General features: G+C 59.0%; 1 protein-coding gene across 4 annotated transcripts in view; it reads right to left on the minus strand.

Annotated features, from left to right (window-relative positions):
- TSNARE1 (t-SNARE domain containing 1) overlaps positions 1–15360 on the minus strand; it is a 150509-nt gene that overhangs the window by 28567 nt on the left and 106582 nt on the right. Inside the window, exons 14-15 of one of the 4 annotated variants that reach the window (XR_008419971.1) lie at positions 4550–4657; positions 3458–3648 (exon numbers count right to left, since the gene is read on the minus strand). The exons of 2 other annotated variants lie outside the window; for them this stretch is intronic. Coding sequence is in view for 1 of the 2 variants with exons in the window: in XM_053896406.1 (XP_053752381.1) it covers positions 3628–3648 (21 nt within the window). In the remaining variant the exon portion in view is untranslated. Of the gene's footprint in view, positions 1–3457; positions 3649–4549; positions 4658–15360 lie in introns of those variants that run through there. One more of the 4 variants, XM_053896406.1, reaches the window with a different exon arrangement.

The following is a 15360-nucleotide window of genomic DNA, read 5'->3' on the forward strand; positions in this document are numbered from 1 at the left end:
TGAAGCATAACAGGTGGTCCTGGCCTAGATCCTGGCCCAGATCCTGGCCCAGATCCTGGACCAGATCCTAGACCAGATCTTGGATCAGATCCTGGATCAGATCCTGGACTAGACCCTGAACCAGATCCTGGACCAGATCTTGGCCTACATCCTGGACTAGATCCTGGACCAGATCCTGGCCTAGATCCTGGCCTAGATCCTGGATCAGATCCTGGACCAGATCCTGGCCTAGATCCTGGCCTAGATCCTGGATCAGATCCTGGACCAGACCCTGGACTAGACCCTGAACCAGATCCTGGACCAGATCCTGGCCTAGATCCTGGACTAGATCCTGGACCAGATCCTGGACTAGACCCTGAACCAGATCCTGGACCAGATCCTGGCCTAGATCCTGGACCAGGTCCTGGCCTAGATCCTGGATCAGATCCTGGACTAGGCCCTGAACCAGATCCTGGACCAGATCCTGGCCTAGATCCTGGACCAGATCCTGGACTAGATCCTGGACTAGACCCTGAACCAGATCCTGGACCAGATCCTGGACTAGACCCTAAACGAGATCCTGGACCAGATCCTGGCCTAGATCCTGGACCAGATCCTGGACCAGATCCTGGCCTAGATCCTGGACCAGATCCTGGACTAGACCCTGAACCAGATCCTGGACCAGATCCTGGCCTAGATCCTGGACTAGATCCTGGACCAGATCCTGGCCTAGATCCTGGACCAGATCCTGGACCAGATCCTGGACTAGACCCTGAACCAGATCCTGGACCAGATCCTGGCCTAGATCCTGGACTAGATCCTGGACCAGATCCTGGCCTAGATCCTGGACCAGATCCTGGACCAGATCCTGGTCTAGACCCTGGCCTAGATCCTGGACCAGATCCTGGACCAGATCCTGGACTAGACCCTGAACCAGATCCTGGACCAGATCCTGGCCTAGATCCTGGACTAGATCCTGGACCAGATCCTGGCCTAGATCCTGGACCAGATCCTGGACCAGATCCTGGTCTAGACCCTGGCCTAGATCCTGGACCAGATCCTGGACCAGATCCTGGTCTAGACCCTGGCCTAGATCCTGGACCAGATCCTGGACCAGGTTCCGGACAAGACCTGGACCAGATCCTGGGCTCTTAAAGAATGTGCTAGAAAAATCGGCACCACCTGAATGGAATCTGTGATTACACAGTGATTGGTGTCTGTGTGCTGCTGATGGCGAGTGGCATGGTGTCCAGTGCTCATCCACCGCGGCTGCGGGACAGAGGAGTGCGGATCCCCGAGTGGCAGCGAGGTGGTGACGGGGAGCATGGCTAAGGTATGTAGTGACCCCACATTCTATCCCTGCCACTGCTGTGCACATTTGCAGTTTTTAAGGAAATAAAAAGTTAAAAACTCTCGTACTAAAAACCAGAGAAGCTTTCAAAAATAAAGATAAATACAAATCAGAAAGGAAGATGTGAGAAACCGGTGCGAATACGTCAATAATGGATTATACTCACCGGTGGAAAGACGGGAGTTGTTACAGGAGATTATTTACACCCAGACACACGTTATTCACCGCAGATGTATCGGAAGCGTAGAGGCACAGAAACGCTGACAATGAAGAGTAGAAAAACATATCATGAACACACTAATCAAAAGAAATTTGGCACAGACCGACTGACGACAGACGCCACGTGGGGTGGAGAAGTCACGTCATAGCACTGACAGCTTCATTTTGCCAAGAGGAGATGGCGATTCTTAACCTGCAGCCTGAAAACGACAGCCAGAGAATACAGAAGACAAACATTCACAGACCTGCAGGGAGGAATCTCCAAACCCAGTGACGCGGCGCAAGACTTCACCTTATTTCCTTCATTCCGTGACGGGCCCGACTGACCACACACGGCAAAGACACAGACACTCTGAGCTAGCAACTTAACGAGCTCGACTCACGGATGCCGACAGAGGGGTCCACGCACGCGGCTCGCACGGCGTGCCCCTTTCTCAAGCACACGTGGGACACCTGCAGAAATGGCATTCTCTACGCCTCACGCAAAGCAAGTCTTAACAAATTTCACAGAACCAGCATCACATAAAAGACATTTTCTGAACGAAATGCAGTAGAATTAAAAAAAAAAAAAAGCACACTTAAAATGCTCATGGGTTAAAAAAATTTGACAATTCGCTTCTTAATAGCTCATGGGTCAAAGAAAAACTTGTATAGTGATCATACATCACACTGGGCACTGATGAAAATACACGGGGTTCCAGCGTGCGAGGCGCAGGAAACACAGGCTGCGGCTCGGAGTTCTAGAAAGTGCCAGGCTGGAGCTTCAGGCCTTGGCAGCGAGAAGAAGGGGCTCAGAAAGCCCCACCGTGAACCCCAACCAGCACGAAGCAGAACGACAAGGCACAGACGCTAATGAAAAAGACAAGCGTCTAGAAAGACTGATCAGGGCGAGAAGTCACTGGACGAATAAGACTGGGACTGACTGGGCACAGGACACGGAGTGGGGATCACGCAGAGGCGAGGGAACAGTATGAACACGCTTGCAGCCTTGCAGTCTGAACCGGGAAGACGGACGAATCCCCGTCTTAGAAAAATACCATTTACCCAAAGCGACTCCAGAACAAGAGAGAACCCAAGCGGTCTTACATATGCTGTGAGCACAGAATATGTGGTACATAACAGAGGAAAAAGAGTGATCCCTGACTCGTTATGTGAGGCTGATATAAAACCGATACCAAAATCAGACAAGATCGGAGAAGTCAGGACAGGTAGAGGCCGAGACAGGTGCCAAATCTCTAAATAAAATAGGACCGCACAAGACGCTTCCATGACCGTGAACCAGCCGCGTTGAATTAGAGCGGCTCAGTGCCAGACGTGTGTGCGTGTGTCGCTCACGCTAACCGAGTGAAGGAGAAAACTGAGCCATCTCAATGGATCGAAAGCATATTAGATGAAAATCAACAGCCGTCTAGGATTTAAAACAAACGACCACCCAAAACTTTCGAACCCTTGGCAAACTTCCTCGATCTGACCAGAGTATCTACAATAAATGTACAATTTCTTCCCTCCGTGGGGCAGGACCGGAACCACGGGGCCTTCCCCCTGGGCCGGCACTGCCCCCACCCCCCCCACGCAGGACCCGGGAGGGCAGCCAGCGAGGTCTCTACGCCAAGGACAGACACACAACCAGGTCATCGGCAATGACAGGATTATCCCGAAGCCTCAAGCGACGCGCCAGAAATGCTGAGCCCCTGGTGTGGGGCTGGCTGGCGCTCAGCTTATGGGATGACACCCATCCGTGCACACAGGCAACACGCTGCCACGTGGGCCATTCAGGGAAACAAACAAAAACATACGTTTAGGAATCAATCTGAAAAAAGATCCGAAAGCTATACACGGAGAGATTCATCGTCTAAATGTATGTAACAGCGTTGAAGAAGATAGGAATACACGGAGAGGTACCTAGGTTCACAGACAGGCAGACCCAGCGTCGTGAAATGTTCGAGTTCGCCGGATTACCTCAAGTCAGCGCAATGGCAGTGACGCTACCGACTGGGTGACTGACGGAAGCGGACGGGGCGGACACGGAGGGCGTCTTACACGCGGTGCGGGGCCACTGAACAGCCGGGGGAGGAATGTCAACGCACAAGTGCCAAGTCCTTAGAAGAAAACAAAGGAGAAGGTCTTCCAGACTCGGGACACGGGGAGTCCACAAGCACGCACAAAATCGGGGCGTCTTCAAGAGACCCCACGAGGGACGGGGCAGGAAAAGCGCAGCGGGAGACGCTATTTGCAACACGTGCGGACCAAGTGGCATCCAGACAGAACACACACTCGCCCATATGTGTGTGTGTATATGTTCCACAAGCCATTAAACGGGGAAAAAACAAACAATCCAATTCTTAAAATGGGCAAAAGGCATGAACAGACTTTTCACAGCAAAGGAAACACAAATATAAACATATGAAAAATTCCAACCTCGTTAGTAATCAGAGAAATGCAAATGAGGACCACAATTAGATACTATTTCACACCCACCGCATTGGCAAAAATTAAAGATTCTGACAGTGTCAAATAGCACAGAGGCAACGCTCTCACGTCGCTGGCGAGCGCAGGACAACCCACAGCCGCCCTGGAAAACCACGCGGTCTCGCCCGGTAAAGCGGAGCCTCGCGCCCCAGCACAGCCACGACCACGGACGGGGTGGCCCTGGCCCCGAGCACAGACCCAGGGAAACTCCACGCCCTGCAGCGAGGCGGACACGCGGCCTCGGGGCAGGGCTGGCCCGCTGGCAGGAGAATCACTGGCCACAGCAGAGGAAGCACAGCTCTGCACGAGCCCGTGGCCCGGTCTTGGAAACGAAGTGGAATGAAAAAAGCGAGTCCTGGAAGAATACAAATGGTGCGGCTTGATTCTTATGCAGCTAAAAATAAGCAAAACTAGACAATCCGCCGCTCAGCGAGCAACACGTTTTACCGACGTTGTCTGTTTGATGCAAAGCTATTTTAAACTATGTGACAGCAAGAGGATCGCACGCGCAAACTTTAGGGGAGAGCTTACGTGTGGCGAGAGCAGACGGCAGGACGGGGACGCGAGGGGTAGTTTGGGCCGTCAGGTGAGGAGCGGTCAACCCAAGTTCATCATGTTACACCTTGTATCATGTTGCACCTGTGATACGTACGACCTCGTGTGAGTATCGAGTAACAGACTGGAGGGCGCCTGGGCGGCTCAGGCGGTTCAGCGTCTGACTTCGGCTCAGGTCGTGATCTCGTGGTTTGTGAGTTCGAGCCCCGCGTGGGGCTCTGTGCCAACAATTCGGAGCCTGGAGACTGCTTCGGACTCTGTGTCTCCCTCTCTCTCTCTCTCTCTCTCTCTCTCAAAAATAAACATTTTTAAAAACTTAAAAATATATAATAGATTGGAAAATATCACAAAAAATGACAATATTGAGACCTGCTAGGGCTTCCCTGATACATCATCTCGGACCATCACAGAACCTTCCCTGTCTGTGAACGTGACTCTAAAACCCTAGGGCTCTAAGATTCTAGCAGAATTCATGGCTCTTCTCATGCAGCGATGCTGCCTGTGTGCCCAGGGGTAAGATCCTGACATCCAGCATGAGACCCCCCACCAATGTCAGGTCCCAAAGACCCATCCCATAAGGAGAAAGGTCCCAGGAGATGTGTCTGCTTGCAAGGCCACGGGGGCCCCATCCTCGCCGGCCAGCACTGAAGAGGGCCGTGCCTCACACACCCCCAGCCCACATCCCACAACCCCCCCCACGGCAGCCCCCCATGAGAGGCCCCCACAAACTTCCCCCTGTGCTGATGGTCAGGGGTCCCTTCTCTCGGGCTCAGCCAAAGATGCTCCAGCTGCCGTGCCCCAGCCCCAGCCTGACCCCAGAGCCAGAGTCAAGAGCCAAGAGCCAGCTTCCAAACCTTTGCCCACCGCCTGCCCGGCACGCCCCCCGCCCCCTTCCCCTGCCATCTCTGGGCACAGTCCTGGCTCCTTCCTTCATCCTCAGAAGAGGAGGACAGCCAGGCCCTTGGCCTGGGGTTGAGCACACAGGGTCCCAGTCGAGTGTAGTTCGGGGAAAGCCCCTCAGCTGCGCTGAGTGTTGGCCCTGTCCTTGCACACAGACTGAGGATTCCGTGAGATGCCGTCTACACAAGGCAGAAACTGGTCGATTCTGAATCCCTCCACCTGCGGGGGACCCAACACACGCCTCTTCCTGAGCAATTTCTGCCAGCCTGTGGAGCACCTGACAGGTGCCAGCGTGCCCTGGGCTGTTGGGCACGGGCTGAGTGAGGATATCACAGAGGCTGCTGCCCACAGTGGCCACAGCGTGCCGTCCTCCACGTGCCCATCGAGCCCTCACGGATTCAACAACTGTACATTCGTGCCCACGAGTGCCAGGAGTGGCCACAGCCACACAGCGCCCCGCACGCACGGCTCTCCTCCTCGACCGGCACGCCCTCAGCCCTGGATCCACTACACCCGCAAAGCCCCGAGCCTGGGTGCCCAAGGGAGGAGGGAGGGGCGGGGAGTGGGGGCTCCTCCAGGGCCCTGAGGCCCCACCTGGACCAGAGGTGGAAGCTGAGACCTGACAGCTGGCTGAGGCCCTGTGCCAGGCGAGTCCCCTGTCGGGGCTGGACTGAGCAGCGGGGGAGGGCTGAGGAGAGCGGGGCCCGCAGGGGTGGTGTGAGGAGAGCAAGGTCCAAACGTGGAGGGTGGCCAAGCTGAGTAGGGGGGACAGGATGGCACCGGGGCCCCTCCCTGGCACAGGGGCAGTCTGCTACTGGGAACTCACCCCAGAGAACTGAGTCCGGGAGCGGAGGAGCAGCGGGTGAGTTTCCCAGACCCCCAAGGTGGGCGGGGCCTGGCAGAGGGGAGGGGAGGAAGGGCCGATGAAAGCCGGGGGGGGCAGGGGCACGGCAGAGGGGGGCGGCAATTCTGGGGATGTGGAGGGTGCATTCTGTTCCGTGATGCCCACCGCCCTCCGCTGCCTCCCCCAGGGCAGGGGGACCGCCCCTGGAAACCCGGGTCAGCGCACCCGAGCAGGAGTCCCCGGCTTCCTCCACGAAGACCCTGCAAAGCCACGGCGGGCTCTTCCTCCACTCTGGTCTCTCTACCCGGAGCCCGGCGACGTCTAGGAGGGCGCTGCCCCGCCAGCCTGGGCCCCCGAGTCAGAAGCACAGGAGCAAAGCCACCACCAACCCGCCATGGACGTGTAAAAACCAGGAAAAACCAGCCACGAGACTTGGGATCCTTCGTGACCACGGCCACACAGCCGACTGAGGCCAGGAGGCGCGTGAGAAGCTCCGATCAATGGAAGGGCTGTCGGCAAATCCCGCCACTAACCTGCTGTGTGACTCTGGGGCCCTTGCTCCCTTCCTCAAGGTGGACAGGGAGGCTCTGGTGGCCGCCAGCCGTAGGGACCATGGGTGGCACGGTGGCAGCTCGGCGGGGGGTGCGCCGGTCACACACGCAGGCTAGGCCAGAGGAGGGGGGGCAGCCACGCGTCACAGCCTCGTCAGCGAGCGGGAAAGCCTGCTCTCCGATGAAAGCATGTGCGGCGGTCTCTCAGTCCTGGGACCACAGGCGTCCCTGTGCTTTTGTATTTTCCTTCAGGGCCTCTTCATCTGTCTCGCCAATAGTGCCATTAACCAGCGCTCGCTGGCGTTCCCGAAGCAGCCAGTACAGAGGGGTGGAGAACACAGTCCATGCAGCCCGGGAACGCACAGACCGGATGGCCGCCCGGCACCCCTGACCCCACCGCGCACAGGGGCAGGCGACCCGAGGGGTCAGGTGGAGAAGGGCAGAGCCCCACACACAGACGGCCTCCCCGGCTGTCCCCTCCCGTGTCGCTCGCACAGTGACGAAGGCACACCACTGCTCCCCGAGGCCGGGGTCTGCACCTGGGCAAGGAGGGCACGGGGACCCCGCACGACTCAGCGGCCCAGCCTCGCCCCTGCCTCCGGAGGGAAAGGGGGCTGTCCGTGGTGCTGTCGCTCAAGCCCGAAACTCCCTCCGTGGACCAGAGAGCCCATTTACAGGATGAGAATACTGAGGGGTGGATGACCCCAAGTCATCTGTAATCAGATGCACACCTCCCACCCCATGCACTTCGGGCACATCCTTGTTCTCCAGACTCTGATCCCCTGTTCACTGGGTCCTCATCCCGAGAAGCCCACTCCGGGGGCTTCTCTCGGAGCTGCGGCTCCACGAGACGTGGCCATGGCTCATCAGGGGAGCAGGTCACGTCCTGCGGTAACTTCTTAGCGGGCCGGGCACCGTGTTCTATCACAGAGCACGCGCTTTGAGAGAGAGCTTGTTTGACGTCTGAGCGATTTATTTGGTTTAATTTTGTTCTTCTCCCTTTCTGCTGTCAAGAGGTAAACAGACACACTGCTTCATCTTCCGAAGGTGGGCCAGATTAATAATGCATTGGAGCAGGCGGGAAGAAGGCCAGGCAGGGCCACCGGCCGGCTGTGTGACCCAGGCTAAGTCACTGTGCCTCCCGGGGCCTCTTCTCTTCAGATGTAGCTCGGGGCTGGGACCTGGCCTGGCCCTGAGTTCAAGGCGGTGCTGGCAGTGGCTGTGTTCAGTGCGAGAAGAGGCACCCGCGTGTGCTGAGCTCCTGGCAGGCAGTCACCTGCATGGTGTCACTCGAGTCCCCCAGACCTGGGAAGGAGACATTCCGGATGACGAGGGACGGCTCAGAGACGGTGGTTTCAAAGTCCCGCAGCAATTAACTAACACAGCCAGGACGCAGGTCAGGGCACTTCCAACCTTTGTTTCTTCCGTGACCCTGAGCTGGTGGGGACAGTGAGGTGCCCTGGTTTACCGATGGCCGTCACCGCCCTCATCATTCCTGTCTGCAGTGGCTTGGAGGCAGGCCTGAGGTGGCCTCGGCACAGAGTCCCCATCCTGGCTCCTCCTTGCGCCGGGCAGTTCCCCTAACCTCCCTGCGCCTTGGCTGTTTCATCTGTGTGATGGGCATGTCACTTCCTGCCCTGTCTCTGGCCTAGGACAGGTGTGAGGCCGGGCTGAGTGACGAGGGGACAGGCTAGCTCTTTGTCAGGTCCTGCCCAGGTACGAGGACATGCAAAGGAGCACGCAAGGCCCCCTCCCCTGTCCTGCACCCCGGAGGATGGCATTCTGTGGCTCACACAGATGAGTGGCCTCAGACCAGACACAGCTCCCCCTCAGGGGGCATTTTAGGGAGACTGGACTGGGCAGGCCGTGCTGACGGAGGAACAGGCTCGGTGGCGGGAGGGGCTCTGAACCACACAACCAGGCCCCGCCCAGCCAGGGCTGGGCGTGACCTTTCTCGGTGACGCAGCAGGGACGGCGGGGGCCACACTAACAGCGGGGCTAGTGAGAGGGCAGGAGATGGCCTGCTGCTCATTCCTGCCGCCTCCAGCCCCCTTCAGACGCCAGGCTGGACTGGGAGGAGGGATGTGGGAAGAGCGGAGCCCTTTCCAGAAGACAGGAATGATTTCACGCAGGTATTCCCAGCTTTTTGCTGAGAGCAACACAATTCTGTGTCTCCTTTCCCTCTTTCCTGGCAGAAAGCACAGTGGAGCCGTGGGCCCTGGTCCCGCGGGCCTGGCAGCATTGAGGTGTTCCAATGAAATCAAACCTGTGTCTGTCTGTCTGTCTGCACAAGGCAGGGCTCCGCCAGCTGGACTCAGCCGCCTCCAAGGCTCGGGCTACACTGGCTTCTCCGGCGGCCACCTGCACGGCCTGGCACGCGGGCCCTCCCTGCCTCCATGGCTCCCTCAGCCGAGCTGCCCAGCCAACCCCCTTCGGCCCCGAAGGAAGCTGCCTGTCCCGTCAAGCCCACTCCAGACTCCAAGTACACCAAACAGTCCCTGAGCTTCCAGAAAGTTCAGAACACCTCTCTGTGCACGGTGGGTGGGAGTGAGGGCTGCCCCCTGGGGCCGCTGCACCCGTGGTTCTCCCCGGGCCACCGTTCTGTGGCTCTTCCCTCATACCGGTCCTCCCTGCCTTTCTGGCTCTGCCAGAAGTGTTTAGGGACCTGGGAGAGCCTGGCCATCAGAGAGACCTAGATTCCAATCCTGCTCCATCACCTCCCAGGTGCACGATTCAAGGCAAACGCAAGCCTTCTGGGGTTTCAGTGCATATCTACAAACTGGGCAGACAGCAGCCAATCGTGGACGGCACGTCGGCCCAAGAGTGGGATAAGGGACCGGACCACACCCGGGGAGCTCTCGGTGCCCCATGCCCTCTACCACCCGGCAGTGCCCCAGGGGGAGCTCCGAGAAGGCCAAGCGGGGCCCTCTGGCAGGTCCTGTACCCTCACTCTGCACTTAGCCCCGTGCCGACCCCCAGAATGGCAGCGAGAGACAAGATTGGGCCCTCCCTCTGGGAGCCGGAGGCCAGCTGGGAGGCAGGCCCCTCGGGTGTAATGAAGACAGCGGGGTGGGGGCTCTGACGTACTGACGAAGTCACAGGGCCCTGCAGCCCACAGGGAAGACAGGACAGGGTGTGGTCCTGGGTGCCAGGCCATGTGGCCACAGCCTCCCCTATGCTCCCGCCTGCCTGGCGTGGCTCTTTTCCAAGGGCTCTGGAAAAGGTCAGCCACGGTCCCCACTAACAGGAGAGGTGGCCGTGGAGAGAAGCTGAATAGTGGAGCTCTTAGGGACAGAGGCCTCCAGTGCTGAGAGAGTCGGGACACAGGGTGGGGTAGGGACACAGGTTGGGACACCGGCTCCACACTAGGGAGGCCTCTGCATAATAAACAAGCGTCTCAAAGACACAGATGCCTTTCTTCTCCACTATCCCAGTGCTCTGTGCCATGCCTGGGAAGAGGACCCATCATCACCACCACCACTGTCATCAGAACAAGTCACTCTGCCAAGTGCCTCGCATGCAACCCTCTGAGGCATTACTGGTGTGTATTTTACAGAAAAGAAACATGAGAAGTGGAGAGATTAAGCAATGAGCTGATGGTCAGACACAAGCAGTTCATTCACAGAACTGGGATTAGAACCCATGTTAAGTAAACAGCAGTAGCTGGCCCTAAGCAGCACAGCTTCTGGAGAAGGGGATTCTTGCTGTGAAGGAGGCAAGGGGCTGGGCTGACTCTGGGCCTCTAGAACATGGTTGCTCTGGGCCACAGGTACTGGAAGGAAAACGGGTTCATTTGCATATAATTTGCATACAGCTGCTGAAAATAAGCCCAGATTCCCGGTCCCTTAAAAACTGCATTGTTTCGGTCTTGAATGGGACCTTCCCACGCATACACCCACCCCCAATCACCCTGCTGTGGGGTGGCGTCCCCTCGTCACCCCTTTCAAGGAGGCAATTCCCCACTTGGGGGTGACCTTAGACACAGAGCCCCTCACTCTGGAGGACCTAGGCCTTCCCACGGCCCTCCCAGCTGAAGCCTGCAAAGCTGGCCCGGGGCAGGGTGGGAGGCCGACTTCTCCTGCAGCAGAGAGGCCGAGCAGGTCCGCTTGGCGTGGGCACGGGTTCTTTGTGAGCCTGTCACATCCCTGACAGCCGGCCTCGTGCATCTGAACACAGGAGCTGGGCAGGAGGCCAGGTGCTTCTCCAGGGGCAGGCTGGTAGCTGCCCGCCCAGCCCAGAGCCTCAGGGCGCTCCTCCCTCCTCCCCGGCCACCCACCGTCTTCCAGGCCCGGCCCTCCCACCTGCCTGCCCTGTGGCCAGGGCTCAGGGACGCTGAGCAGCTTCCCTGCAGGCACAGTCCTCCTCCGGAGCTCAATCTGGGACCTGGAGCTGCCGGGCTAGCCAGAAGCTGGGCTAGAAGGGACCCCCGGAGGCCGGCCCCCCAAGTGCAAATCCAGAGGCACTTGTGGATCGGGTCTGGGCCTCTCTGGAGATCCACCCTAGACAAGGGTCTGTCTGGCAAGCGGCCTGGGTGGTCGTGAGGTGCGGCCGGACGCCCTTTCCTCCTCGCACGGTGAGGTGGACAGCTCAGAGGCTGGGGGTCGGGCCCCGGGCCCGCTGCTCTTCCCCGCCCCCCACCCAGCTCCCTGCATCCCCATCAGCCCTCAGCCGCTTCCTGCAGAGCTGGCCAGCTCCTGGAGAAGCCATATCCGGAAAATGGGCCACTTCTTCCTCTGTGCTCCTATCACCGCCCCAGAAGGCAAGTGTGCTCAGGTGTACACACACCAGCGTGCACACACGCACTTGCACACACACACACACACACACAAAAGCTCGCCGGCGCCCCCAGGGCATGCCCGTGCCTGTCTCCCCCGGGGCTGTGGGCAGGTGCTCCCTGAGCGCTTACTGAGTCTGGGACAAGTCTCCAACTCTCCGGCCTCAGGTTCCTCACCTGTGCGATGGGGTGACAGGCTTCTCGCCTCATGGGGTCGCTGTGAGGACCCAAGTCTGAGTTCCCCCACCCTAGGGGGTAGGCCTTTCCAGCTCTAAGATCCCGCTGGTGTCTCAAAGCAGTTTCATTCCCCTCCTCTGGGAGGCCTTTCCCAGTCAACCTAAGCCATGCTGATTTATCCTCCACCTTTGTCCGGCCCACAGTGCTGGCATTTAATTAGCCTCTCTCTCTGGCAGTTTCTCCTGGGCCTCAAGGACACCCCTGACCCTGGCCCATAAAATAGGAACACGGTGGCCAGGCTGGCCAGCCGCCTCAAGTCGCCCTCCCACAGCTTGCTGGCCGGCGTCCTGCTGTCCCTCCCAGCGCCGAAAATGCGCGCCCACTTTCCTGACCAGCCAGACAAGAACACGGAGTGGGGTCGGCACACGGGGTTCCACAGCCACGCCCCAGGACCAGCCCTGTTCTCCATCTGGGCAGATCAAGAAAGGGTAATGAGGCCTCTGCCGGGGAGGGGCTGGAGGGCTGCATCAGGCTTGGGGGGAGCCCCCTGCGGGAGCTCCCTGCAGCCCAGAGCAGCCCGGAGGCCTGGCCCCAGGACCCGCACCCGTCGCCCCGCGTGCCTGCAGGCTCCACAGGCCCCAACCCCAGGATGCCCCCACCGCCAGCCCAGAGACCAGACCTGTCACCCAGTGTCCCCGACATCCTGGGCGTCGTACGGCAGGCTCAGAGGAGTGGGACCACCCCAGAGTCACGATGGAGCAGGGCTGTGGCAGTGCCGGCCCTGAACTCAGGCCTGCCCGATCTGAAGCTGCTCCGAGTGGCCAAGGACAGTGGGACAGGTAGGTGGGGGGCTGAGTCAGGTGCAGGGCCCTGTCAGGAGCTCATCTCCCAGGGGGCTCTGGGACAGAGTGCCCGGCTGCTTCACACTGATGAAGGTAGGAGAGCATCCCCCTCCCTCGCTGGGCCCCCCTGGCCTGTCCTCCACCCCAGCCCCGCCCTGCAGGTGGGAGGGGGTCTGCGGCTCTGGCCCCCGGGCGCTGCGCGCAGGGCATTTATTAAACACTGAGCGGATTGATCTAAATCTTGGCCGAGGGTTGTTTTCCTGCACGGCGCTCATCCAGAGCAGGGCCGGTGGGTCTCCGCACAGCCGCTGCAGACGGGAAGGGCAAGGCCCTGGGGCCCAAGTGCACACAGGGTCACCCTCTGACTGCCCCCCACGTTCCCACCAGCTGTCTGGAACACAGTTCGCATGTACATTTCTCAGCAGACGGAGGAGAGAATCTGTAACAATCTGATCACGAAAATGAGATTGTTCCCTTCACCCAGGGACATCGCACACACTTGGGCCCTCACAAAATCAAATTGCTGCTTATTTAACCTGCTCAGTCTCCAAATGAAAAGGCAGCCCCAACCCCCGTCGATACACACTCCCCTCCCCCCACAGCAGGCGTCAACAGGCCCGGCCAGGGGCAGCGGGGTCTCTGGGCAGTGGTGCTGAAAACACCCCGTCACCAAGAATGCCAGGAAGAGCGCGCCCAAAGCCTCCTCTGGGTGCTGGCTGGTGGCCAGGAAGCCAGCTGGCCTTCAGGAGCGGGAGAGGGGCTCCACCCACCCAACCCGGGCCCAGGGATGACCCCTTCCTTGGGCCTGGACAGCTTGAGCCCAGAACCTGACGGCTGGCAGGCACCCAGCAAAAGTATCTGAGATGCTGACCAGATCCAAACCTCTAATTTTACAGAGAGGAAAATGGAAAAGGTCAAGTCATGATCAGGGGACAAGCAGCCCAGAGCCTGAGCACCAGGGAAGGTCAACTGACTCTAGAAGGAAGGAAGGAGGGAGGAGGGGAGTGGAGGGGAGAGAGGAGGAAAGGAGGGAGGGGGAAGAAGGGGGGATAAAGGAACAGAGGAGGGGAGGGGAGGGAGGAGGGAGGAGGGGAGAAAGGAGAAAGAGGAGGGAGGAGGGGAGAAGGGAGAGGGAGGAGGGAGGAGGGGAGTGGAGGGGAGAGAGGAGGAAAGGAGGGAGGGGGAGGAAGGGGGGATAAAGGAATAGAGGAGGGGAGGGGAGGGAGGAAGGAGGAGGGGAGAAGGGAGAAAGAGGAGGGAGGAGGGAGGGAGAGGGAGGAGAGAGGAGGCGAGGGGAGGGGAGGGGAGGGGAGGGGAGGGGAGGACTCCAGGCCTGACCCCACAGGACCTTCATGTGCCTCCTCACCTCACTGCCCAATGCACCAGGCCCAGCCTTGCCTCCCGGTGGGGGGGGGGGGGGCGCCTGTGAAGCCCCACCCCCACCAATTCCTGCACGACGTGCTTTTACTGAGCACCTACTGCATGCTAAGCACTGTCCTAGGCACCAGGCAGGGACGCAGCCAGAGCTCTGCCTCGCGGAGCCAGTGTCATACTCGGGAGAGACGGTGCCCCAGCAGACAAGTCGGCACGGGGTCAGCACGGGGGTGCCAGCCGCAGGGGATGAACCAGGGGGATCCTCTGCGATAGGAAAGCAAAGGGGAGGGTGACCGGGGTTGAAAGGAGACCCACACTGGTTGAGCACCTGCCCTGGGCCAAGATGGACATTCACCACTTCCTGCTGCCAGTCGGGCCGGTTATTCGGTTCCCACGGGTCAGGCAGCTGGGCTCGTGGGCAGAGGGCCAGGCAAGGGGCCGCAGGGCGACAGTCAGTCAGCGTGCAGCACACAGGTATTGTCGTCAGCCCTGGTCCTTGCAGCAAAGACCCCTATGCGTGCAGGTGTGTGTGTGTGTGTGTGCGAGTGTGCACGTGCATGCATGCATGTGTGAACACGTGTGTGTCCTGCACCTCAAGCTCTGGAAAGGTCGGTCATGGACACAGTGTGGCTGGCTGATGCTTTACTCGGGATTGCCGTGTCTATGGTCCTGGGACAGGCGGGCCCGCCATGCTCCTTTGCCGTGTGGCCATCTCTGATTTGACCCTGTATCACGAATTTGGAATTCCCCTCTCTCTGCTCTCTAGAAAAGTCTGTAGAGGCCGGACCTCTTCCCTGGAGGTCAGAGGAGCATACTTGAGAGGCCACACGGGCCCAGTGCTCTCCGTGGCAGCCGCTGGGGGCCCTGTGCCTGGTCTGTGGCGGCCCAGCGCTTCTCCAGGAATCGGCCCGTTTGATTTCTAAGTTTCTAGCTAGGGTGGCATAAATTGTTCACAGAATTCTTATTTTGGAATTTCTGCTCTTTTCCTCCTGCATCCATCTTATCAGTGGCTTGTCTATTTTCACGGCGTTCCCGAACAATCTGCTTTTGGCTTTGTGGAGACTCTATTATGACTCACTGTACATGCCCCGTGTCTACACGGTTCTCCCTTCTAACTCTGGTTTTTTTCTGTGGTTCTTTTACTTAATCTCTTTAATATCTTCATACAGTAATGTTCCGCCTCTTCCTGGTTCGTGGTCGAGGCGTTTCGGGCCAGCAATCTCTGAAGCGTCCGGCAGACGAGGACATGGCCCGCTTCATCGTCACTCGCTCACGTCTTTCTCGCACACCCGTTGACGGTTTCTTCTTTGACCTGAGTTACTTGG

This window comes from Panthera pardus, unplaced genomic scaffold (genome assembly GCF_024362965.1).
Source record: "Panthera pardus isolate Hobbes unplaced genomic scaffold, ASM2436296v1 HiC_scaffold_7, whole genome shotgun sequence".
NCBI lineage: Eukaryota > Metazoa > Chordata > Mammalia > Carnivora > Felidae > Panthera > Panthera pardus.